The 26,101-nt window shown below is 47.7% G+C and overlaps 1 protein-coding gene across 1 annotated transcript in view; it reads right to left on the minus strand.

Annotated features, from left to right (window-relative positions):
* Positions 1-3,926: 3,926 nt before the first annotated feature.
* NREP (neuronal regeneration related protein) overlaps positions 3,927-26,101 on the minus strand; it is a 28,307-nt gene continuing 6,132 nt past the window's right edge. Inside the window, exons 3-4 of the mRNA XM_055315296.1 lie at positions 9,541-9,618; positions 3,927-5,678 (exon numbers count right to left, since the gene is read on the minus strand). Of these exons, the coding sequence (XP_055171271.1) occupies positions 5,553-5,678; positions 9,541-9,618 (204 nt within the window). The 3' untranslated portion in view covers positions 3,927-5,552. The remainder of the gene's footprint in view (positions 5,679-9,540; positions 9,619-26,101) is intronic.

Consider the following 26,101-nt stretch of genomic DNA (forward strand, 5'->3'; position numbering starts at 1 on the left):
ACCGTGCCTTTTGATAAAATGCTTTGACCTTACTTTTGCTTTAAATACCATACTGTTACTTCGGAGCTTGCAGATCCAGCTCATTTATAGAAAGTGTCTATCACAAGCCTCTTTGACAGAGCCAGTCTTTGCTGCCAAACCAAGTGGCCAAATCAGATGCACCTTCTGTCAGAAAAAAACTTTATTTTTCAGTTCAGTTAGCTATTTTGAAGATTATAAAAATCAATGAAGATTAAAAGCATACCTTGTGAAACCAACCACTGAAAGGATAAAAATTTAAAATGATATAGATGTAACATGATTAATTCCATGGTTAAGTTGTAAAAACAAGATAATCAATAGATTCTCTTCCATATAAAATAAGATCGTAACTGGCTGTGGAGAATAAGAACTAGCGTAAAAAATCAGAAATACCACTAATAAAGTGGAAAGGTCCTCGGCTGCCAATCAGGGTGGCAGCACACAATTTTTTTGTTATTATGAAAAAGATAGTATATGTTTAATAAGAAAATGTGAGGAGAATTGACTGTAACTGAAATAAGTATTTCATGCTCTGGTTTCATACAATGTGGAGTTTGACAACTGTATTAACTAACGGACAGCAAACCTGAAAATGCACAGCAAAGTGTATCCTTGGGTTTTATCATCTTGTCCTGTGAAAGTTTCGTGTTCCCCGAAGGCGCTCTCAGTGCATCTAGTCAGCTCAGCAGCCCTGTGCTGCTGCAGCCGCTCTGGGTTGCATCTCTTCCCAGGTAAGATACTTTCTAGAGAGGAGTTCGGAGCCGTGTGGAAGGCATGTAAGCGAGGAGGCCATTTTTGGTATTCGTGGTCTCTGATTTTTCTCTGTGCTTCATTCTCACAGGTTGTCCCGTGAGAGCCACGTGTTCTTTGAGGAGTGGAAGGAGATGGAAGAGGAAAAGGTATTTAATTAAAATTGTCATTATTTCTGCCACTCCGCTTTACCATATCTGAATTCTGAAAAGCCACGTATGAGTCTAAATACCTTATTTCCGTGTCTTCCAACATGTCACTTTCAACGTGTGTTTAAGAAGGGAAAGCCCAAAGTCCTGCGGATTTCTGGTTAAAGGTACCTTGAAAGGGCCATAAAGGTTCCATTAAAAGACATTTCCCCTCTGTTTGCCATACCTGGGAGTCTGGGGTCGTCGTGAGGGCAGCGTGTCCTATTGAGATTTGGAATAGATGAGACTCAGCTTTGTTCCCATGTGTGTGAATTCAGACTCGTTCTCAGGAGATCCGTTTGGGAAAGAGTAGGATGATCGGTAGGGGATCTGAAAATGAGCTCTGTGAAACTGTCCATGAGCGTGTACCCTTGAAAGGCTTCACATGCCGCGAGGCACAGGTCCCTCGATTAAAAATCATGATTCCTCAGGCCCCTCTATAGCCTGGGCCGCCCCAGGACAGGATTTTTTACCCCAGGGACGTGTCACTGGGGGAGGGTCACTCCAGGTGTGCAAGATGCCTGGGGTGCTCGTGGCCTGCAGCAGCCCCTCGTGGGGAGCAGTAATGAAACCTGGTCCCAGGCTGCTGTCACGGGCCTGCCGGTACCCCGGCCCTTTGCTGCTGATGCCGAAACCGGGGGCAAGTGCTGCATCACCGGCCGGTGGGGACAGGGACCGGGAGCCCACCGTGCTCCGGCCCGCCATGGCCACATGTCCCGGTTTTCCCTGCCTGTTCCCTGAAGCCTTCCCGGTCGTACACGTTGGCCACCAAGTCAAGGTTTCTATTAGCACTTGGTCGCCTGACAAGCACACAGGCCGTGCGTGTGCCCGGAGGTGACGAGCGGCCTCTTCCCCCGGGGGGCACACCTGTTACTCTTGCCTCCAGAGGAGAGTGCAGCTCCCAGGGGTGGTGTCCCCACGTGGACCTGCCTGCCCCCGCTGCCCCTGCTGCCCCTGCCTCAGCGGCCTGAGTCGCACCTAGCTTGTTGGCCGTGTCCACAGGTGTGAGACATGCCACTTCCTTCGAGGGCAGTGGGGCCTGAGGGAATGGTCCTCGGCAAACCCAAGTCCCTGGGCCCCGTGGAGCTTTAGGGCCCTATCCTGGCACTCCTGCTCTTATGGTTCCTGGTGCATCCTCTGCATTTCCCTCTGGGGGGGGCGGCCCCGGGGTTACAGGCCCCAGTGCCCTCCACGCAGCCTTCCCCACGGAGAGCTGGCCCTGGGTTCTGGAAGCCCACAGGCTGATGCCTGTGCAGCCAGGGGCGTCCTCTGGTCCAGCCCTGGCTTACAGTCCCCAAGGCCCTGACTTCCCATGGCGTGCTGGCTGAAAGTGGGGCCGGGAGTTCTGCACCCTTCTCCCCTGGGGAGGGGTGCCGGGTCCCCTCCGTGAGTGTGGCCTGTGGGCTATAGTGACTTGCTCCTAAGGAATGGAGCTGACGGAGGCGGGGGCCTCTGAGGAGAGGTCACAGGCGCTGTGGCCTCAGTCCCAGCTCTCCACTGACTGGCTGCGGGGGAAGACAGAGGTCACAAGGACCCTCGAGTAGCCCTTTGGACAGGCCCCCAAGTGGAGGAACGGCCTTTTCCTGCCAAAAGCGGATTCTCTGGCCCTGGTCTTCAGATGAGTCCAGCTCACTGACTCCTTGACAGCAAGCTCGCACAAGCTGGAGCCAGAGGCACCAGCCAGACTCCCAAGTAGAGCAGAATCTGGGAGCTGAGAGAAGGTCATGGGTTCAGGATGTGTGCTGTGGCTGTGACGTGCTGGGTGGTAACAGCTGGCCAACACAGGTGGGCATGAAGCCACCAGGGCTGGGCCACCTGTGTGGCCTGGCCTCGTCCCCGCTCGGCTACTGTGGCAGGACAGGATAGATCCCCTTCCTGCTGTAAAAATGCACAGGTGACGGGAGGCCTCGAGGTGGGAAAATGGCATTTATTTACAAGGTGAAAGGCGACTCATTTTAGGGAGGACTTGTCTCACATTGGGACAAGCTGATCTCTGGATGGGATCACCAAAAAAGGTAGTGGGGGGTCCATTTTACGAATTTTCTTTCAGCTTGAACAGATTCTGAATCTGTGGCAAGCAGGGGTACTTAGTTCTGCCTTAGGGCTCCTTTCTCTTGATAAAAGTTGAGGGAAAACAGGAAACTTAACCAAAATCTGAGATGTGCTTTAATGTCAGAAGCAATGGCCCAGTAGACACAGCCCTCTGGACACATAAGGGCCAAGACTCAAGGTTTCCCAGAGCGAGCATCTGACCCCCACTGTCCAGAAGCTGAGTGGCCACTTTGGAGCAGTGCCACCTTCTGCTCTTATCTCCAAGGCCGGTGCCTTAGCCTCTGCTCACATGAAATCGAACTAGTGGACCCAGCCAGCCCCTTCAGCGACTTGGGGTGAGCCGGGTGATCTTTCACGTGTCATACACAGGGAGAGGATGAACCCCCTGGGCTCCAGGGTCACAGGAGCCCTCCGGAAGGTTCTGGTTATGCCATGGCATCATGTGCTACATCCCAGGTAGCTGGGTCCACATGAATTAATGTCTTGAAGTCCTGTCTCAGATCTTTATCTTCCTACAAGCGTAAGCCTTTTTATCTGTGTACAAGGGCAAGTGAGGCCTGGTGCCTTGTGGCTAGAGAATGCCCCAGAGTAGGTCTTGGTGGCAGGGAGCAAAGAAGACCAGGTTTGGAGGCGTGTGCGACTGCCCTGAAAAGGGAAAACGGTGTAGGCCTGAGCGGGGTCTCAGCTGACTCCCTTTTGTATTCAGAGGCAGCCCTGTAAGGCCACCCGGACAAGCCAGTGCCTCGGCCCCAAGCTGGTAAAGCCTGCAGAAGGGAACACGTGCAGAGGGTGGGGCACATGCTGTTTCCATAGCTGCCCCTCCATCTACTCCGGGGGCTCTGCGAACACACGAATTGACATGGACGGGTGAGCGCATTCGCACAGCAGGCCTCTCCAATGACAAGCCACACCGGGTACCTTACAGCTTGCATGTTTATTGAACAAATACTACTAAAATAGCTGAAATACACTGGGTACTTGTTGTGAGTGCATCAGTCAAGATCACATTGTTTTTTTACAAAAGCCTGCGTTGTCAGCAGCGTACGACCGCAACTCTACGTAAATGCCACAGATGCAGAATACGGTTTTCTTGCTCTATTTACACAGCTGATAGACCTATTCTAACCAAGGAGGGAGCGGGAAGATGCACAAGAGACTCAGGTCAAGGGGGAAGCGAGAAGAGTAGGAAGAAGGGCAGCGCATGCATCTTGGGGTTAACAGTCAGGAGGGCACAGCATGGGACCAAGCCTGCCCCGACGGGAAGAGCCAAAGACGATTATATAAAAATTAAGGTGGGCTTTCAGACTGGCTAACACAACAACAATCCATGAGTAGATGGTATTGTCTGGTTTTCTTTTTGTTGATCCATTTCATTGGGAGCAAGGACAAAAATGTAAAGTCTACACCTTGCTTATCCAAAACTGCCAGAAAAGAAGTGCTCTGCCTTTTTTTTTTTTTTTAATTTTATAAAGACATTTTTTTTCAAACTTGATTTTCGGGAAAGGTGCGAATTTGCAGATTCCTACTCAGATGCCAGTTTTTTGGATTTTTTTTCCAGAGGGCGTTTATTTTAAAAGTTGGCCCTCTTTTTCCCCCGGAATATCCTTTCAAACAAAAAGAACCAAAAGAGACACCTAAAAACGCCTGTCAAATTATTGCTTTTCTTTCTCTAAGCTGGGCAGGCGAGGCTACCAAAAAGAAGAGATTTGGTAAGTAAATTACAGTTTTGTGATTGCTCCCGTGACAGGGACTGCACGTCTGTGAGTGCCCGCCAATGAGACGCGAGTTTCTTACTCTCTCTGGTAGCATTCACTCAACCTACAGCGCTGAAGAAGAAAGCCACACTGAAGACACAAGGAGAACAAGTCAATCCAGTCTAGAGAACAACATTCAGGGAAACAGAGTACCAACACCTTCTTAGAACATGGAAATAAAATATAACTCCATCAGAGCTACCTCGCCAAGGAGCATGTTGAAAGTCCAAAATAGCACCATTCATCAGTGTCTCAGGTCCTGTGGCAGCATCTCGGTCACTTACCACAAGGAAACAATGAGTTTCAAACTACTTCTATACATCAAAAGAGTACATGGATAAAATATAGAGATATACAGACAATCGATGAACATAAACTACTAGGCTTGTTACATCTAAATGAAAAAAAAAATGGGGACTCTCAGCCTCTGCGAGAAGCATTCTGGAGCAGTGTGAGTGAGAAGGCAGGAGTGGACCGGTTGTGTGAGAGCAGAGGGAGTTTGAGTTGTGGAAGACATCGTTGTCGAGAACCAGGCCTGAAGGCCCACCTGGAAGGGTTGTAAACGTGGATTCACAGTGTGAAATTCTGAGCGTTTCACTTGAGTCAGAATGAGTAAAAACTGGTTTGATGATACCTATTTGTCCACTGTAAATTCTCTAAAGCAAGGCTCAGAGTCCCATAGTTTCTTCTTATACTTGATGATTTACACAGAAAAAAATCCCATATATGATACCATGACCTCATCAATACCCATACACCATATGTAATACAAATGGAGGTGTGACGATTAAAAAGAGTGGAGGTAACCGGTGCCTGCGGCGTGGAGTTCACTGCTGCCAGGTGGAGTCAGGGAGGCCGCCTTCATCTGGTCATCCTTCTTGCGGTTCACTTCCTTTGGGATCGGAAGTCTTCCCTGCAAGGCAGGTGGACCCGTGTGCACACACACACATACACACAAGACACTTAGTCATGCTTCTGAAACCATCTGAAATTTTTGCTTCTCCCTCCCGCCTTTTATCCTTGAACTCCCCGTGTTTAGCAAACAGAGTTTACATATTAAACACAGTTCACCTGAATGTAAATATTAGGTCTGTGGGGGCATGAAGTGATTAAACACTGGCTGCCTTGGCTTCAGTAGGATCAAGTGCTTCTCTAACGACCATGCCGGGCCATGTGGGAGGCAGCATTCCCCAGAGTCAGGTTTCTGAGGACAGGGCCCAATGTGAGGCTGCGTAAGGGGCTCGTGAGCATGTTAGCACATTTTCTTTAAGGTGTTTATGCAGTGGAGGTGGGCAACTGCCTGCCTTCCAGTATATAAGAACAATATTTAAAAGCAGAGTCCCGCTTGTACAAAGGTAACTTGTATGGTTTATTCTCTGAGCACCTGGCCCAGGCCACATGGGCCCGCTAATCAGAACCACAAGTGGCTACCAAAGGAAAGAGGAGGATAGTGCAACTCCCACCCAGGCTAGAAGGTAGTGAGATCCCCCAAGTTCGGACTGGAGCTGTTCTAAGTCTAGCCGCACACCCCGGGGAGGTGGTGTTTGTGTCCGTCTGCAGTAATCCAGCCGCAGCGCGACTGCTGCTCCGTCAGGCACCCATGTGGAGAAGCTCTCCATCATAACCAACTAGCAGGAGGACAGGACAGTGTAGCCCTTTTGCTCCAGGGATGATCAAACTTAACTTGACCACAGATCCCTGTGTATCCCGATCAGGTATGAAAACAGCGATTGACAACAGTCTGTCAGCCAAGCCATTAATTGCTGGGGTTTTCTCAGAAACATTATCCAGTATGATTTGAAAAGATTTTTTTTTTCGTCCCTCCTTTTTACTCAGATCACATGTTCTAATAGGACATTTACAATAAGCTATTTTGACTTGGATATGAATACTTGGATTAAAATAATCTTGCATTGAGATCTGTAAATTATCACATTTGAATTTCTAAGAATTCAGTGGCTAGGAACTTTAAAACCACCTGAAACCTGAATAAATGTTTTCAGCAGCCCCAGGTAACTCAACTTTAAAAGGTCTTTTTTTAAAAATATTTTATTTATTTATTCATGATAGTCACAGAGAGAGACAGAGAGGCAGAGGCACAGGCAGAGGGAGAAGCAGGCTCCATGCAGGGAGCCCGACGTGGGATTTGATCCCGGGTCTGCAGGATCGCGCCCCAGGCCAAAGGCAGGCGCCAAACCACTGCGCCACCCAGGGATCCCCAAAAGGTCTTATTTCCAGTACATTTTTTTTTTATGTTAAACCTCTTATATGCCTAAGTTTTATGTTTAAAAATCTCAAACTCTCAAAGCATACAGCATCTTCAGGATGTATAGAAAATCCATTCAGTATATATTTTCATGCTCCAGTCTTAGACTGGGATTTATAATTTCTTTTGGTGTAAGTAAATAGCAACATGACCTAATCAGGAAACTGAATTAAAATATAACTCATCACTCACACACAATGAAGGATTTAATAGAGTTTCAGAAGCATTATATTGAGCAGTCTTTTTCAGTCTAATTTTAATCTTGAAATTTTGGCATGCAACCCCAGGATTTAATAAAAGAAATCCACTGTAATCCTGGTGCTTTTAAACTGTCCCTCTTCTCCCCTTGGCCAGTCAGCCCAGGTAACAACGTGAAAAACTTAGGTTTTGGACAAATGAAGGATTCAGTGCTGCTGATTACCACAGGCCAGGAAGGAAAATCAAAACTTCTTAAGTGTGATTCCACCCAACTGCACTCTGGACGTGGCTGCCCTTAAAGCTGCTCACTTCACTTTTGCCCAGAAGTGATTATATAGTCAGTCTCTGTGTAAGTCTCCATCTTACTAACCCATTACCTCTGTGGAAAAATCCACAACAAAACCAGATGAAGATTGGGTGGGATTCTGGGTAATTTGGGGAGAGGTATTCCAGAAAAAAAACAAAACAAAACAAAACAAAAAAAACAACCCTATCTTCCTCCATCATCCAGCAGATAATGGCTCCTAGAGCACTGGGGATCTTGAGCTATCTAGAAGGCGGGGCAGCAGGGACATAGGCATCCAGTGCCCCAAAGGCTGGCACTCCTGGAGGGTCCCATAGCTGATCTACCCCAGGCTGCGTGACCTCTCTCCTGAGGATTGTTCATGTATAGAATCCCCCAGTTACTCAGTAATGTGCCTTGGACCAAGTAAGTCAAGACTCTCTTTTTTGATTATGCAAAGCTGTGCTTTTTCACTAGGAGACTGCTGGGAAGGACAGACCCATTATGCCTAAAGTATTATTCACATATGGATCGAGGAAAGAAATTAGTAGAAGACCTGAATCTCAGGATCCACTGTGCCAACCACCCTCCCCATCCACCCTGCTTCATTGGAGGCATGGTCTAGGGCCTGGATTGGCCTTCTAAGAAAAAGGGAGTGACTGCTAATCTCCCTCAAGAACTTGCCTATTCTTGCCACTCTGGCTGGTGTCACCAGTATCAAAGAGAGGATTTCTGGATGGGGCAGAAATAATGAAAACACTATACTCACCCTTACGCCTTCCATTATCATGTCTTACCCTCAGCTGCTGAATGATGAATTATGCCCTGAGATTCCCAGTAAAGACGGGTGGTGGAGGGGTGGGCAGTGATGGCTGGTAGGGTAGTGGTGGGATAGTAAAGGATTGGGGTAGGTTGGTGGGTGGTGGGGTGGTGGTGGCCTGGTGGTGGGGTATACATGTCTTAAGCCCAGTACAGAGCTCCCTCCCACCCAACCCTTGTAAGACAGTACAAGTGTAGCTCTGCAGGCCTATGTTCCTAACCCTGGTTTTCAATTGGACCTTCAGAAATTCTCTAGAAGATAAAAGCGATTTAGAATTTTTTTCTCTTAGTGCAAACTGCCCACGGACACTGTCTCTTCGAGTTGTGCCTGTCAGTAAAGGATGGGGAACGGCCAACTCCCTTTAGTGTAAGAATCTCTCAGACATTAAAATGTCAGAAAGAGCTGGGAAAGCCTCACCATGTGGCAGTTGTACTTTTGAAACTTCTGAATGGAAATTTTATTTTTATTTTAGGGCACTTTATTTTTCTTTCTTAATTGCAAAATCAACAGGTCATCAGTAAAAAGTACAATCCTCCTCCTTAAGGTCAAATTGGTATTTACCTTAACTGGAGAATCCAAAGATATCTACCCCCCCTCCCCCCAAAACTGGTAAATGTTGTTGAAAATGATGCTAAAATCTAAAATGTAAATTTGACAAATTTTCTTCAGGCAGACAATTATCACACCTGAGATGTCAGGACAAGGAAAGCATGTTTGTAGGAAATACTTTTAGGCCTAAAAATTAGAAGAAAGAAAAATAATTGTTTCTGTTCTTTCTGTTTTGTTTCTTGGGTAATTGCATCAGATATCTGGGCACTGTTACCAGACAAAAGTGTCATCGTCTTATACTTTTAAGATATCTTGTAGTTTAATCATCATACTTGAGTTTACTACCCAAGAATGGAACAAATTAAAAACCTGTGAAGTGAACATTTGATAAATTGATTCCATGATTCTTAAAATCTGCTTTGCACTTTGGACTTGTCAAGAAAGGAAGATAATGTGAACTGTAAGAGTCACAGGACTTCAGGATACATACATATGTATCTATTTTAGCATATCTTATTTCCAAGGTCGGAACAGTGTCATGTTAATAAATTCTTATTGTAGACTAAATGCATATTAAAATTGAAAAGAACTGATTTTTTTGATGTTGTTGCCTCTAAATTGAAAAACATTTTTAACAAAATGGCAACTAGGGATCTTACCTTAGGAAGCCTTCCCTCCATTTCCGTATTTGGAAATGGTTCTTGACTGACCCAGACAGAGAGCTCTGGGTAACACACCTACAGAGACACAAAAGCATACACATTCAGATTAAACACAGCATCCACTGTGGAACCACACGGGGTCAACTTCATGAGCTCAGGCCTCCTCAATGTCACTGGAAAAGCCCGCCACCTCTTTCAGACTGTTAGGAAAGTTCTGGCTCAGTGTCTTCTAAGGCTAGGTCCAGTAGAGCAAAGAGCTCAATCAGCGTCATCTGCAGCACACTAGGTGACAGCCTCTTGAGGCGACCAGCTGAGCAAACTGAGGCACTGGGGGGACCTAACTCCCCAAGCAACGCATGATGACTCTGTTTCTGAGATGGAGGTGCCACGTACCCATAAAATTCTGGTAGGGGTTATCCCGGGAACTGGCCAGAAGGCTCAGCAGTATGCACAAAGCGTAAGGGGGGCAGTGACAAGCAGGGTCTACGTGGCCACCGGCAACACTCTGCCTGGTACCTGGAAGTATCAGGGTGTCAGAGAGACAGGGGGACGGGCTGCCCATATGCCAGCTGATGAATGTTGGGGTGGGGGCATGTGGGACAAGGCAGGGAACCTGAGTTGAATTGGGTAACTCTTCTTTTTTTTTTTTTTTTTTAGTAACTCTTCTTTAAATGTACAAAGGGCTATTAGCATAAGAAGGTTGCTGACCAGCTGTTCTCCATCTCCAGGAAAGGCTGGGAGTAGGGGGTTAGGAGTTAAATGGCAACATGGATTTAGGTCAGCTATAAGGAAGGACTTGGCAAAAGAATTGTTAAATTGCTAAAAGAATTTAAAGAGGAAAACTGTGAAATCTCCTTTAAGAAATTTAGAAACAGAATCTAACAACCATCTGCCAGAGTTAATTCACATTTGATACAGGCCTGCTTGAGAGGAGGGGAGGAAATTAGGTAAGATTCCCTCCAGATCTGATTCACTAAATAAGCTCTAAATAAGCATCACATCCAATAAGTGATAGTAAGAATCACTTCTCTTTAATAGATTAACCACCAGGCTAAAGGTCGTTTTTGTTTTTGGAAGCGGTAGACGGAGTGGCCTAGTCACCAAGCTAACTGCGGTGTTTTCAGTGTCCCTGTGCATCCACCCAGTCAGGGGACTCCAGGTAGGAAACATGGGAGGCCGTGTCGAGCCTTCGGGATGATCTAACAGGGACTAGCTTTGCTTTACTCCAGTGACATTATGGAACATCCCCGGTTACCCTAATGCATCCTGACATTAAACCTGCAAATAGATCTTACCATTTCTGAGACAAGAAAACAGAGACTCAAAAAGGCCACCTGCTTGTCGGGTAGGATTTGAACTCAAAGCAGACTTCCAGATTCTAAATTTCCCACTCTCCTGACGCCCTCAAATCACCCTAGAATGCAAACTGCCTACCACTTCTGTCAGAATTATGCCAGTCCACAGACACCACACACGTTTGTATCTTAAATATCTGCAAGAGCTCATCCTGCAAGAGCTGAAGTCTGACTTCAGACTGGGTCTGCTTTCTGGGCTGTGGGGTTGCCCCAGAACCTCCTTCAGCTCTCCCACTCCTCTGTCCAGATCCTTCTGGAAGAATTCCACCACCTGCCTTGTTTGGGACAAACATTGACATTCTCTTTAACCAGAAAACTGCCATCTAAAATATACAAGCTCTTTTTTAAGGCTTAAAACAAGTCCACAGCATCCAGAACCCCACTTTGTACATAATTTAAGGAGATCCCAATTGGGATCAACTATAGATTCACTTAATATAAAGAGAGATAAAGTTCACTTAATATACATTTCTACATTACCTCTAAAAGCATGCTTTAAGTGCAAACTTCAAATATTATACATATTAGAAAGAAATAAAGTTCTATTGTAAGCAGAAATAAAAATACATGTAAAACCTCAGTAGGCACATGGACACAGTGAGAAGTAACATCAAATAAACAGTATATCTGTGTTCTTGAACTTTTCTGTGATAGTTTCTTTTAACAAAATGACACTGCTTTAGTATTGAGCTTCCAGGTTCAAAGCATCATTTATAAAAGCCACCCAAGTGCAATCTGCAGGGAAAAATAGCTAGCCTCAGAAATCATTACATTTACTATTCTTACAATTTGTTTTTCCAAGAACTTTCCTTTTTTTTTTTTTTTAAATAAGAAAAACAGTCCATGATTTTTTTTGCCAAAGAACTCAGGAACATGGGTATCTGATAGCAAAACCCACAACTAAAGAAACTTCTTCCCCTAACCCAAATTTGTTCTTTTGAAATATATTAATTTAGCCACAAATTGACCAAGGGGACTTCTAATTAGGCAGTTTTTAGTGTTTGATCATAAGATAATCATTGCAGACTTTGGGAAAAATAAATGTGACTTTGGCCTTTTGGTAAATTCTTCCAGTCTGCTTCAGAGTCAGAACTTTAAGCCAAAAATGGCAGGGAGAGAGGGGTTTTGGTTACATTGTTAAAACTTGCTTGGCTGGTCTCTAAGGACTCGGCATATCCCAGGATATAGCATCTAAAGGGGATATTTCAACTTCTTTTGTTTTTGGAAAAAGTTGGTAGATTGTTGGAAATAGAGACTACCTCCATTACAGCTTTGTTCTTTCTCATTCCTGTGGTGTTTTGGGGACACTACACGAAAGGACGTAAGAGTAAAGAAAGACCCATGATAACCATTACCCTTGCTCTCAAGTAGCTCAGAATGCCTTTGTCCCTGCATGCATTCCCCTCAAGTTTGGGAGGCACCCGGGGGTGCTGGACGCTGCTGGGTCCTAGGGATTACAATAAGTGAAATACAGTCCCTGCCTTCTAGGAGTGCAGATCTCATGGTGGTGGGTCGGGGTGGGCTGGGTGACAGACCTTCTAAGAAGATCATCTTATAAAAGTGTGTTCTTAGTGGCTGAATTGTACATTCCCCACATTTAAAATTCATATGTCAGAATCTTTTCCCTCCCTTAGAATGTGCATATATTTGGAGATAGAGTCTTTAAAGAGGTAATTAAGTTAAAATGAGGTCATTGGGGTTGGACCTAACCCAATACGACTGGTGTCTTTATAAGGAGGAAATGAGGACACAGACACAGAGGAGAGGCCATGCGAGGACACAGGGAGAAGACGACCGTCCACAAGCCATGGCCAGAGCCTCAGAAGAAACCAACCCTGCTGACACCTTGACTTCAGAGTTCCAGACTCCAGAATTGTGGGAAAACAAAGTTCTGTTGTTTAAGCCTACCTAATCAGTGGTACTTTGTTTTGACAGCCCTAGCAAATTAATAATGTGCTTTAAGTGCAATTAAAGAAAAAATGTATAGGTTACGTTAAATATAACTGCTGTTGAAAAATGTATCAACAGAATAAAAAAAAAAAAAAAACCCAAAACCAACATTCAGCAAACGATCCAGCAGTGCTGCCAAGAGAGCAAATGGGGGTGGTTGTGAGCAGATCTGGGAGGGCATCGGATGGCGACCAGATGCAAGCCAAGAAAGCCAGTGGGTGTGATGAGCTCCACGCAGGAAAGCACCTCTGGCCAGGAGGTCTCGCTGCCGCTCTCAGGGGCCATCATAGCAACAACACAAACACAGCCCCACAGACTGCTGTACCCCATCTTTTTCCTAAGTTCAGAGTAGCAGGAGCTGCCAGTGGCCCTGCGATCAGAATTCTTTGAGCACTGATCATATATGGGTCAGAAAACAGGGATGAGTTGATCTATCTTCCTAAAGTCCATCTGTTTGCAAGATGGACCCTAAACTTACCTGTTCTTTTGGTACCAGTCGATTGATGCCCCAAAGGTGGACACACGGCTTAAACTTAACTCCATTCATTCAGTTTCCTGGATTCAAATTTCTGTTTTCCACAAAGACCAACTGACTTTTTCTTTTTTTAAATTCATTGAGTTCTCTATTGGTGGGAGCGATGTGCATCTCAGAAATGTAAGCGTTCTGGATAATACCTAAAACTACCTGGCAATACCTAAACACTACTGTTTTATTAAACAAGTAAACCAAAGTTTGCCTTAATCTTCACAATAGAGGATTGTGTTCTTTTCACAAAGAGATACATATCCTTTTGAAACTGCCATGTATAAAATAATTGTTTGCTCTTGCTCAAGTAAAATCGTCAAAACCTTGTAGAGTACTGTTCTTCCAGATGTCAGGAATCACAGAAACAAGCTATATCCTCAACAATTAAGAAAACATGAGTGTTTGAGAAAATAGAGGGAAGGGAAACCTTACAGTGTTTTAGATTGGAGAACATGCAAAGGCTGTGCTTGAATTCTGGGAAAGGCTGAGGGTTTACACTTCTCACTGACTATATTAGTTAATGTATCTTTTTTTATATAGTGCTGCATTATTTCACTGACAACCAGGTTTAAAAACAACAGAACTGACATAACGAACCACACTGGCTTAAGCACACTAATCATGATACATGTGTATTTAGATATCCATGAGCAGCTCTCAGGTAAAACCAATTTTCTCTGATTAAATATATTTAAACCCACTATATACTTAAATACAGTGTTATGGTGAAAATGTGCTATTTCTTACTGATTCTCTTCCTTGTATTTGATAGTTGGGTATTTAAGTTTCAATGGTCTGTCTCACAAGTTGAGAATAAGAAACCATGTTGATGGTTTCGCTTTTTAAATATCTCTTTCTTGGCTTATTTTACTCTCTGGATAATGCATTTTGAAAAATAACTTCATTTTTTTCAAGCCCATAAGGTAATTAGCTTGCCAGTAATCATTACTTGGCATCCAAATTAGAAAAATAAAACGTGAGGGAAATCAGAGGCCACTCCAGCAAGGTCCTAAAACCATGCAAACTAGATTATCATTTAAATTGTTTTGTTTTTAAATCTCTAAGCTTTTTGAGACCCCCCAGGTGGCTCAGCAGTTTAGCGCCTGCCTTTGGCCCAGGGGGTGATCCTGGAGTCCAGGGATCAAGTCCCACGTCAGGCTTCTGGCAAGGAGCCTGCATCTCCCTCTGCCTGTGTCTCTGCACCACCCCCCAACCCCCCGTCTATCACGAATATATAAATTAAAAAATCTTAAAAAAAATAAGTCTCTAAGCTTTTCATTTTTTAAAGATTTTATTTACTTATTTGTGAGAGGCAGAGACACAGGCAGAGGGAGAAGCAGGCTTCATTCAGGGAGCCCGAAGCAGGACTCAATCCCAGGACCCCAGGGTCACACCCTGAGTCGAGGGCAGATGCTCAACCACTGAGCCTCCCAGGTGTCCCTCTCCTAAGCTTTTTATTTAAAAACTTGCAGAATGTTTTCCGATAGTATGGTCCACACACAGAATCAAACAATGGACATGTCTCCTATCACTTTAATGGTGCATGTAAAATTTGAATTGTATCTATTTATTATCTGTTTCTACCTGTATTTCTGTCCAGAAAGCAGAGTTAAGTGTCAATTGGTGCCTAAGTTGGCAAACATTCTGATTTGGGACCTACAGGAAATGAATTGGTATTTTTCTCTGTTTACTGTCTTTATCAATAGCTCTGTTTTTTTTTTTTCTTTAAAGATTTTATTTAATTGACAGCACAAGCAGAGGGAACTGCAGGTAGAAGGAGGAAGAAAAAGGCTCCCTGCTGAGTAAGGAGCCCAGATTCAGGCTCAATCCTAGAATCCCAGGATCACGACCTGAGCTGAAGGCAGAAGCTCAAGGCAGAAGCTCAACGGACTGAGCCACCCAGGTGCCCCATCAATAGCTCTTTGAAGAGACTGTTAGAGGAGAATGACCCTCAAAGGCAGGGAGGGCCATGGCTTTATTCAGAGCTACACACGTCACATAGGTCTGTGCTGCTTACCTAATTGGTTAACATGCCATCTTAGAATCCTGCTGTAAAGATCTGCATGGCTTGGTTGTTAATGACCACAATTATTATTTTCTATCCTTGGTGGAGTTCTGTGTGCTTAAGGAATGCACACACATGGCCCTTTTATGACTTAACAGGGACAGGTGCCCACCCCCCTGCAATTAGGAAAACAGAGCAGGGCAGCAGGTGTCCAACCTGCATAATTAATTCTTCGAACAGCAAAGGAGCATATTTCATAATCTCTCTGCCAATTAAACAGTGTGTGTGTGTCTGCGTGTGTACATGTTCTACTCTGCCTAATTGGCTGGGAGGTCACACGGGCTGGTAACGTATTAGAAGAATTTATATGCGTATACGTGTACTTCGTTTCTGCAAACACCCTTTCAAGTGGTGCCATTAAGAGTCTCCCTCAAGAGCTACTCTGCTCCCAGGTGTTGCTGGCCATGTGAGAGGGCAGGATGTAAACTGAAACCATAAATGAGTTACGAGGATCATTTTCTCTGAACAGCATTACATCAAAGATTAGATGGTGCCAAAAGATGATGCACTGAGCGAGCTCTCTGGAGGCCTGGTCTTAGCAATCTGCCTAATCCTGCGAGTGGTGTTTGCAGATGAGCACAGCGTGGAGGAAACGCACTGCCACCAGAAGACAGAAAGATAAAAATACAGAACCCCGGGCCATTCGGATAACGGATATAGCCTCTGCACATTCTGGAGGGCAGAGTAAGTGTCAGTTGGTGCCTAAGCTGGCAAACCCGCTGGCTTGGGAACTCGGTGAAACATGCAGCCACCTAAATACACAGACGCATGCAGGAGCTGGCTGCCACGACAGTGGGTGATTACGGAGGACACGTTAGCCACACCTGACCAAGGCACTCAGCTGTACGGGCCCGACCGATGGACAGGCCATGGCCTTCCAGGGACGTGCCCTCCTGCGATAGAGGTTGGTGGCCTTCCAGGGATGTGCCCTACTACTACACAGGTCCCCGTAGCCTTCCAGGGACGCACCCTTCTGCCACACAGGACCCCGCGGCCTTCCAGGGATGCGCCCTCCCACTACACAGGACCCCGCAGCCTGCCAGGGACATGCCCTCCCACTACACAGGTCCCCGCAGCCTTCCAGGGATGCACCCTCCCCCTACACAGGTCCCCACGGCCTTCCAGGGACGCGCCCTTCTGCCGCACAGGACCCCACGGCCTTCCAGGGATGCGCCCTCCCACTACACAGGTCCCCGCAGCCTTCCAGGGACGTGCCCTTCTGCCGCACAGGACCCTGTGGCCTTCCAGGGACCTGCCCTCCCACTACACAGGTCCCTGCGGCCTTCCAGGGACGCGCCTTCCCACTACACAGGTCCCCGCGGCCTTCCAGGGACGTGCCCTTCTGCCACACAGGACCCTGCGGCCTTCCAGGGACCTGCCCTCCCACTACACAGGTCCCCGTGGCCTCCCAGGGACACGTCCTCCCGCCACACAGCAAGGGGAGGTCCCACAGGCTGGCCCTGGCATCCACTCCGGGCACAGAGAACGTCCACCTCTTACTGCAACGCGGCACGACATCCTACCGCCGACGTTTCCTGCCGGGTGGGGGGGAACTTGGTCATTCTTGACTTCCTGAGTCGGGGTGTCTGAAACAAGCTGCGTAGACTCTAAGAGTAGAATCTTTTAAATTTGCTGGGCTGGTGGCGAAGCCATGTTGAGAGGCCGCTGAGGAGTATGTGGGAACCTGACAGCTGTGCGATTTTATTTCTAGATTTCAAGGAGGCAGAGAAAGGAAAAGGAAATCTCCTTGCTGGCAACAGAACGAAAGTGTTTACATGTGAAATTAATCGTCAGCACCAAGAGCTTTCGCAGTCGCTGCTCCACAGGGTAACCCGCCACTTGTTTAGCTGCTCGCCCTTTAAAAATTTAATTTCTAAGAATAATAGCTAAGACTTTCAAGAGGAGCAAGGAATCGGGTCAGGAGCAAGCCACAAAAGGCTCACCTTGTCCTGGTCCCTGCCTTTGCTTTCACCGCCTGCCACGGCTGGAGGAGTGGTCAGGGCTTGGCGGAGCCTGGGGGAGCAGGCCCGGCAGCCAGAGGGGGGCCCGTGCCTCCAGACCCCTCCCCGCTCCCCCGGCCAGCAGGGCCTAGCTCAGCGCCCAGCAGTCCACCTAAAGGCTCCATAAATCCAAAAAAGGGAGTTACTGATCGAGGAATTCTCAGATTTCTGCCAAGACACCCTCCCTTGGGCTGGAGGTCAGCCTGGTACAGGAAGCAGAGCCAAATCGTGGACTGGACTCAAGGAATTAAGCCGAACACTTCAAATCTGGACTTTTAAAGGACGATTTTTTCTTTTCGGCGATGGAGACAAAACAAAGTACAAACGGCTGATAACAGCCCAAAGTAAACCAGAAGAAAAAGTACAAGAACAAAGCTTGGAAACAAATCTCCTAAGGGATATCTAAGAAGAGATTTTCCAAACAAAGAGGAAAAAAATAAAGCGGCTTTTTAAAGCTCTGGTTTGAGATTAAGCAGTTTGTGAATGAACAATAAGAAAGTAAAGGCCACAAAACAAGATATTTGCTCTTTTCAGCAGAAAAAAAAATACTGGCCTTTGTTAACTAGCAGCAAAAAAAGAAAAAAAGAAAGAAAGGCCCCTCAGGCATTTAAGCACAGCATAAGCTTCTCCTTGCCCCCATGACCTCAACAAATATGTTAATAAAATCTCTTACCTCCCCGGAGTGGGACCAGAGTAAATATTTACTTAACACGTTGCGTTTCTAAGTCTGGACCACCTTCCCTTACAGAGATTGGTTATCACTTGTAATTAAGGAACTAAAACACTACCTCTCAACGGCTTCTCCTGCGCTTAAGGTGGGAGAAGGGAAGGGGGAGAAAGGGAGGCAGCCATCTGGCAGCAACGGGCTTGGGAGCTTCTGAACCAGTGTCTCCCACAGACCAGGGCCATGCTGCCGCTGGCTCCCCAGCACCGGCATGGGGGTCAGTGGGACGGCTTCCAAGCACATTCCAAGGTTAATGGGAAACATCTAGACTTGCTTTTATTAGCTGGTTTAAGTAATTTTAGGTATGCGAGGTTTCACCTTCAAATAACTGTTGAGTCTGATTGCTACTCACCCAGAATGCCATTGTTTCTTTCCTCTTGTCCTACAAGCATGTGCTACTCATTAAGAGCTTAGGAAAAATTTCAACATAGAAGAAAAAGTCCTCAAATATCAATTTCTTTTGTTAAAGCCCCTGAATCAAAGGGTACATAGTAAGGTGTTTTGTTGTATCTAGACATAAGGATTTGGGATTTTTCTTGGGGGAGAATGAAATAGCCGGTTGCTTTTGAGGAGTCCGTGGACATATCCAAGCATTCCTCATGCTGACATGTTCAAGACCGAGCTTTCCAGAAGGTGCGCACTTTGTCCCAAAGGGCTCATTCCCAAAGACATCATTCAGTCTTTCCACCAGTGTGCCCTCCTCTGCGGGCAGCCGCAACCCGCCAGCCGAGCTTTGAGCAAAAACCATTTTTACGGGCCCCAGGCCTGGACCAGTCTGCTGGGTCACCTAACGCCCGCTCTGTCCTCAACAAGCTGCGACCTAACAGATCCCCAGATTCGGAGGGAGGGTCCTATCTGCTGCAAGGGACCCTAATCAAAAGGCTTAAACGAGGTGCTAGTTGAGTATCTTATAAGAAGCCTGGCTTCAAAAAAAGGAAAAATATAGCCAGATCTGTACCCACATGCTCCAAGTGCTGGGTCCCATAGAGGCCACTAAGGAGACTGCGCTGCTGTCCTTTATGAAAATTGGCAGAAAACTAAAGAGAACAGACTAAGATCAGGATGGATGAGCCCCTGTGCACTGCCTGGATTTTCAGCTGCCCTGCGGGGGCCTGGGGCGCGGAGCACGCTCGGCTTCTGGAAGCTTCTCTGTGGTGGGGCCAGGCCGGCGGGCTGTGGGAAGGGGCGGCAGCTCACGCAGCGTCGCGGGCGGGGACCGAGGAACCGGCGCGAGTCAGTGCGTGTCCACGGCCGGCAGCGCGGAGGCCCGGCCCCGACTCTCGTGGGCGCCAGGGCGGGGCCGTCCTCAGGGCAAGCGGCAAGCTCCCGCGGCAGCTCCCGGGCTGTCCCCAGCGTCCGTCCTTCCCACACCCGTCCCCGTCCCTAACCCCCCATCCCTCCTGCACCCGTCCCCGTCCCCAGCGTCCGTTCCTCTCGCACCCATCCCCGTCCCTGTCTCTCTCCCTCACCCATCTCTCTCTCTCTCTCTCTCTCTCTCTCTCTCTCTCTCTCTCTCTCTCTCTCTCGCACCCGTCCCTGTCCCGCCCGCACCCGTCCCCCCCCCCGCACCTGTCCCCGTCCCCATCCTTCCCGCACCCATCCCCCTCCCATCCCCGTCCCCCGCCGGCACCCGTTCCCGTCCCGCCGTCCCCCATCCCATCCCTGTCCCTCGTCCCCCTCCCGTCCCCATCCCGTCGCGTCTCCCGTCCGCACCAGCCACCGTCCCGCGGGGTCCCGCCATGGCGCCCCGCGTCCCGCCGTCCGGCACACACACCCCGGGCCGCGGCCGTGGTCCTCACCGCCTCCAGGCGGAGCCCGCGCGGGGCCACCTGCCACCCCCACCGGCCTGGCGACGGCTACCCGCCCCGCGCCCCCCGCTGCGGCCTTCCGGGGACAGGGACACGGCGCCCGCGTGGCCGCCCCGAGCACCACCGTGACCGCGCCCCGCCGCGGCTCCCTCGCCACCTCGCGTGCATTACACCCGCCACGCTGGTCATCGCGCTCTTGTCCTTCTCGCGTTTTCCCCGGGAGGAAATATTTAGAACCAAACAAACGTCTACAATCGCCGCAGTTACGAAGCGCATTTGCCGAGAACGCGAACTGCTCTGTGGGACCCGCAGCTGAGCCCCCAGCGCCCTCCACGCCTCGCCAGGCCCACGCAGAAGCGCTCGCCTTCCCGCAAGTGTTTAGCCTCGCGCGCACTACAGCTCCGCCTTTCAACATTTCAATTCAAAAACTCCGTAGTGGGGAATTAAAGTTTTATCTTTATCAATGATCTTCAAGTATAAAACCATACATAGTTGACCCTTTAACGACACAGGAGTTAGGGGCCCCGATGCCCCGAACAGTGAAAAATTTGTGTATGATTTCTTCTGACTGCCCCGACACTTAACTAGAATAGTCTAGGTTGACCAGAAGCCTTACCAGTAACATAGTCAATTAATACAAACTTCACACCCATGTGTATTGTTTGCTGTATTCCCACAGTAAAGTACGCTAGAGAGAAGGAAATGTTATTAAGAAAATACACTGACAGTATTATATTTGTCAGAAAAAAATCTGCATGTAAGTGGACCAGTGAGGGTCAAACCTGTGTTGTTCAAGGGTCAATTCTCCTACATAAAAAATATAAAGTGACCCTAAGTGAGGAAGAAAATACTCATTAGCCCAGAGAGACAGTGTATAAACTACCAGGAATGGTAACTCAGAAAGAAAAACAAATTTAACCAGACCCCATTTGGAGACTTTGTAATTAACGTAGTAGGAATGCAGATAGTTCTAAGACAAAAGAACAACAAAAAAGGGAAGACAGAGATGGGCTAACAAACCAATTATTAGTTATTACCATCACGAAGGTACTAAATAATAAATAACGAGGTATGTAGCATTTGATCCTCCGATTGCATGCGGAGTGCTGTGCTCGACGACACTCAAAGATATGGCGTCCCTCTGGCTTCCTCTAAACAATGTAAAAGTAGCTGATCAATTTAGTAAAAATTCACATTAATAATCAAATGAGTTGTTTTTGTGATGCCAAAGAACTTAATTGAATTTCTGATTGAATTGATTGTGACAGTGTAGATGGTTAAGCTTCATATAATAAAATTAAAGTTTAAAAAGCAGTCTTCATTTTTTAAAAAAAGGAAAAAGAATATGCTTAATAAAGATAAAAAGATGTGGAGACTTGGCTCCCAGACCTTGATAACAAGATCAGAACAATTTAAGATTCTATTATCAAGAAGTGAGCAAAATATCCAAAGGCCGGGGGCATTTCGTGATGTACCATTAGACCCGAGTCTCCACAGGGCAGCAGGAGATGCAGACCCGGTTATGGTCCAGGGCGCAGAGGCTTCGCCAACAGTCAAATCCAGGTAATTAAGGATCAAACTCATGTACAGGAGCAGGACTCAGAGAAGATGTTGGGCGGAACTTCCGAGGCTGGAGTAACTCAATTGGTTGGGTGTAGAATCTCAATTATCCAACCAATTAAAAAATATGTACCACGAACCTACTTTCTGTGAGGTCATGAGTAGCTGGTAGCAGCGTTCAGTCCTATAGAATGAGCGTCCTATCAAGAGCACATCCCGTTAGTTCAGGCTGGAACTGCCAAAGCAGCAAACACGTTTTTTTCAAGAAAGTTTTTTTTTTTTTTTTTTTTTTTTTTTTTTAACAACTAAGTCACCAAATCCTGGGCTGTCTATCCAGGAACGGAGGGGGCTCATAATTAAGTCATCTTTTCAAATTTGAGTTCTCTGCAGCACACACCACTGCAAGGCCCTGCGAGCCCATGTTTCGGAGAGTGGTTCCATCCCCTGTGCACCCGCATCCTTCCGGCTGCATCCTTCCAGCCGCGATCGCAGCGATCACCGAGGCCCCACCTGCACCCTGACCCACCAAGACTCAGCACCTGCCTTGCAAAATAAAAACAGACCTGCGGAGGGCGTCCCGGGAAGCTTCTGGGGAACTTTCACTAGGGTCACCTAATGAAGGACGCAGAACCGTACTTCTTGGAAGAGTACTTAGCAGCACTCCCTCAGTCGTGTTTGTCAGGATCTTCATACCTGGCCTCCATCTAACTTCTCATCCTAGCTTTTCCTTGACAGTAGTGATCGGTGGCTGCCAGCAAGCGGGGTCTCCTCCTTTCTCCTCCTTCCCGTCCAACCCTAGGTCCTGTACCCGCGTGGACTTGAGGCAAGCAGAGTGTCCTCCTGAGGCCTGGACCCGCCTCAAGCACAAGCGCCTGCAGCGTCCTCCCCATCGGGCTCGGGCTGCAGTACTTTTCCCTGCTGGAGTCGGATCAACACAAGTCGGACAGGAAGCCTGTCACCTGCCCCAGTAATCGGAGGCCGCGCAATGGTGACCTGAGTGGCCGGGCGGGGCCGGAGAGCAGCCCCGCAGCTCGCGCTTGTCCGGCCCCAGCGCTCGCTGTCCCGCAGTCGCTCTGGCCCCATTCAGCTCAGCGCCGCCCCCTTCCCCCCCACCCTGCTCACCCCGGCCCCCTCCCCTCTGCAGGTGCGCATCTGTGAGTCGGGGCCCAGCAAGGACGGGTCTCGCAACCAGGAGTCAGGGGAACCCCCAGCTAGGACACCCTGGTGCCTGTCCAGGCACGACGCTCAGGATGGACATCGCTGGCAGGTGGCGGCGGGCACTGGATTCACTTGTGGGTCCCCTGTCACCTTGTGGAACCAGAGCCGGTGACACGGCTGCAGCCGGGCGGGGGGGGGGGGGCGGGCAGCACCGACGGCCTGAGCCCCACAGCCCGCACTTTACCAGGACAGTCCAAAGCTGGGGTTTCCTAAGCAAGGGGACCCTCCCGCGGGAGCCTTGGGGCTCGGAGGGCCTCCTGGGTGGAGCGAGCGTGGGGCCGCTCCCCGCCAAGAAATCCCACATCTGTCCTACTCCTCTCATTTCCGAGCGTAAATCTTACAACCTGAGCTGTCACACTTCTGTGAAGCTCTGGGCTGTCACCGGCTCGAAATCTCAAGGTGGGTCGCCTGGTTCTGCCCAGAAGTAACAGATCTTCACGTGTCCACCACTATGGACTCATTCATTTATCCCACACACATTCATTGATCACTAAGGATGTGCCAGCTCCGGGACAGGAACCCAAGGAGCCACCAGATGGGCTCAGAGACGTCGTGGGATCCCTTCCAGGTCCCATCAGAACAGTCAGCGCAGGCGAGGCCTTCCCACCACTTTGTGGGAAGAGAACCCAGTCAACTCCACCAGCTGTTCTAGGGTTCCCTCTCTGGGATGAACTTCTCCACATCTGAATTCACCATCCTGACCATAGAGGGAAAGAAGAAGAAAAAACCCAGTAAGGCATCACAGCCTGCGCTGCAACCCCCATTTACCAGGGGCCAGTGTTCTTGTTTCACGTCTACGGCCACAGAGGGCATAAATGAGCCAGCGACAAGGAGCGTGTTGTAAGCGAGGTACCATCCGGAGAGCAGGAGAAGATCCCCGCTGGCTGTGCACGCCTGGGTTTCATGCAGGAGCTGCCATTTACGTTCAGTCTCAAAGGAAGAATGGCTTTGTCAGAAGGAGCATTCTTTCCAGGCCTGAGTCCGCGAAGACACGGGAGGGGCTCCTGGGGTATGCTCAGAGAACCGAGTGGCTGGGCCCTTGAGGAAAATATCTACCTTATGCGTCGACATGGTTCTTGGCATGGCTGCCCAGTCTCAGAGATTACATTTATAAAGGTCCACATGCAGAAATTTAAAAATAAATTATTTCGAAGTGTGAGGTGAGAGGAGGCAAAGAACGATGCTTACCTATGTTACTTTTACCAAGGGAATCGGGTAAATCCAACCACATTGGAAGGGACTAAAAGGGTTGGTGAAATCATTCCACATTGAAAAGCTTGAAGCAGATGTGTTCTAGACTAGGCATCTGTGAAGACGAAGAAATTCCAGAAAAGTCCTTCTCAGACTTGGCTCTCTCCCACTTTTGTGTTACCATGTGATGAGGTTCCCTTCAAATGGTCATTAGATTATTGACTAACTTAGTAACAGCCTGTAGGCCTCAAACTATAAACAATGTCATGATGATGATGATGTCAGCGTTGGCTTCAATTCTGAGTAAGTGTAGACACACTGCTCAGACACACTTCCTGGCTACCCAGGAAGAAGTGGAGAGAGGGAACCCACGGGGGCCATGTGGTTGCAACTGATTAGCACATGGCTACACTAGTCAGCCTCCCAGAAGGGAAGTGTGTGGTTCCTTTCAGGCAGCTGGCACGGCAGCAACACCCTCTTCGGCCACATGGGCACTGATGAAGCTTCTGGAATTTCCCAGAAGAAGTGCTGCCACCTTCTCGAGAGAAAGAGGGTAACTATGCTCGCTTCCTCCTTCCCGAGTCCTCGAAGCGAGGGGCCTGCCTCCTCTCCAGCACTCCATGCCAGCCCGAGGACAGTGAGGGGCAGCGACAAAATAAGCTTACATCTAACCCAAAGTACATGGAAGTTTGTGTGATCTTTTCTGTTGGGCATGAACAAAAGGCAAAGAACCTGGAGGTTGGAACCCAAGTGATAACCTTGGGCCACAGGCCACCTCTACGATGCCTGCTTCGTGGCTTCCTATGGCTTAGCACATCGAGTCCTTGACTTCTAGTTCCAGTTCTTGAGGTCTGTCCTTGACGGCACCGAGGCCCTAAATAGGAAGGACAGTCCCTACTGTATAAAAATGCATCATTCTGACTCCCGCCAGCAAACCTTTCCCTTTATCTGGAATTCACTTCTCTCTCATCTAAATCTATCCAAATATTCTGAATTCTTCACTCACTTAATAATCATTAAGGACCAGGGTTAAGCCCTGGGGAGGAAATGCTTAAGAAGGTATGGGACCTGCTCTCAAGGAGCAAACAGTGCACTTCTACGTTTCAAACATAGCGCCAACTCCAGTCACTGATTAGTTGAACCCTACACTGAGGATTCTGGACACATATTCAGGCTGAATAAATAATGAGTATCAAGCATGATTAGCAATGTCTGCCACAAGTGTCGCAGGAGGGAGCGGTGGCATGCCTACTTGCCATCTTCGGATCTAGCTTAATTTCTACCCCCTTAAAAACAATGTTCCCCCTAACATTGCCATTTTCCCAGTGCTCAGTGATCTCATCCTCCTGCACCTTAACAACTCACAACTAAGGTATACTGCATAACGTTAAATTTGTCACACGTTAGTCTTCCTTCCACAACTAACGTATGAGCTGATGAGGGCATAGGCCAAGTGTGCATCCTCGGGCATGCAGAAGAGCTAAGCACAAATAAAATGCTCCAAAAACCCTTGTTCCACTGGCATGGGAGCAGACACACGATCCCACCAGCAACTCTTGTTGTTCTCTTCAGTATTTTCAGTCCTGGCACCTTTGTGTCCTCAGGGTCATTTTCATAATATTACAGAATCAGACCGTACTAGAAATAAGTGAGGGCTTTAAAGTTCCAGTACTGGGATCAAAGCTCCTCCTGGATCCCAGAGGGGATTCTAATGGCTGTGGGGAAAGTTGCTGTGAGCTTTGAGTACCACAGCTGGGCCCAACCTAGCATATCACCAGGTTGATCAGAGTGTGGCTCTAAAAGCTGGTAAATGTGAGAAATTGCAAGCCAATCTCTTTTGGCAAGTGTCTTTATGGCCTAACCACAAATTCTGTCTCTTATTAATAAATAATGGAAAATAATTTACTGTGAAAACTGAAATTACACTACCTTCAACTCCTAGTTCTTTAGAAGAAGGTAAGGATACCGATTACTTCCAGATCACCAAAACTAAACGTGATTAAGTCATTAAGGATGAATTTTTTAAAAGTCCAATATTTATTGAGCTTCTAACGGATATTTAAAACTTTATTAAGCACTGCCTATGAAGTTTATAAACCCTTTGGGACCCTGTGATTTATTTGGCCAATGGAAGAAAGGAATATGATCCAACCAACAAATA

This window comes from Nyctereutes procyonoides, unplaced genomic scaffold (assembly GCF_905146905.1).
Source record: "Nyctereutes procyonoides isolate TBG_1078 unplaced genomic scaffold, NYPRO_anot_genome, whole genome shotgun sequence".
NCBI classification, from domain to species: domain Eukaryota; kingdom Metazoa; phylum Chordata; class Mammalia; order Carnivora; family Canidae; genus Nyctereutes; species Nyctereutes procyonoides.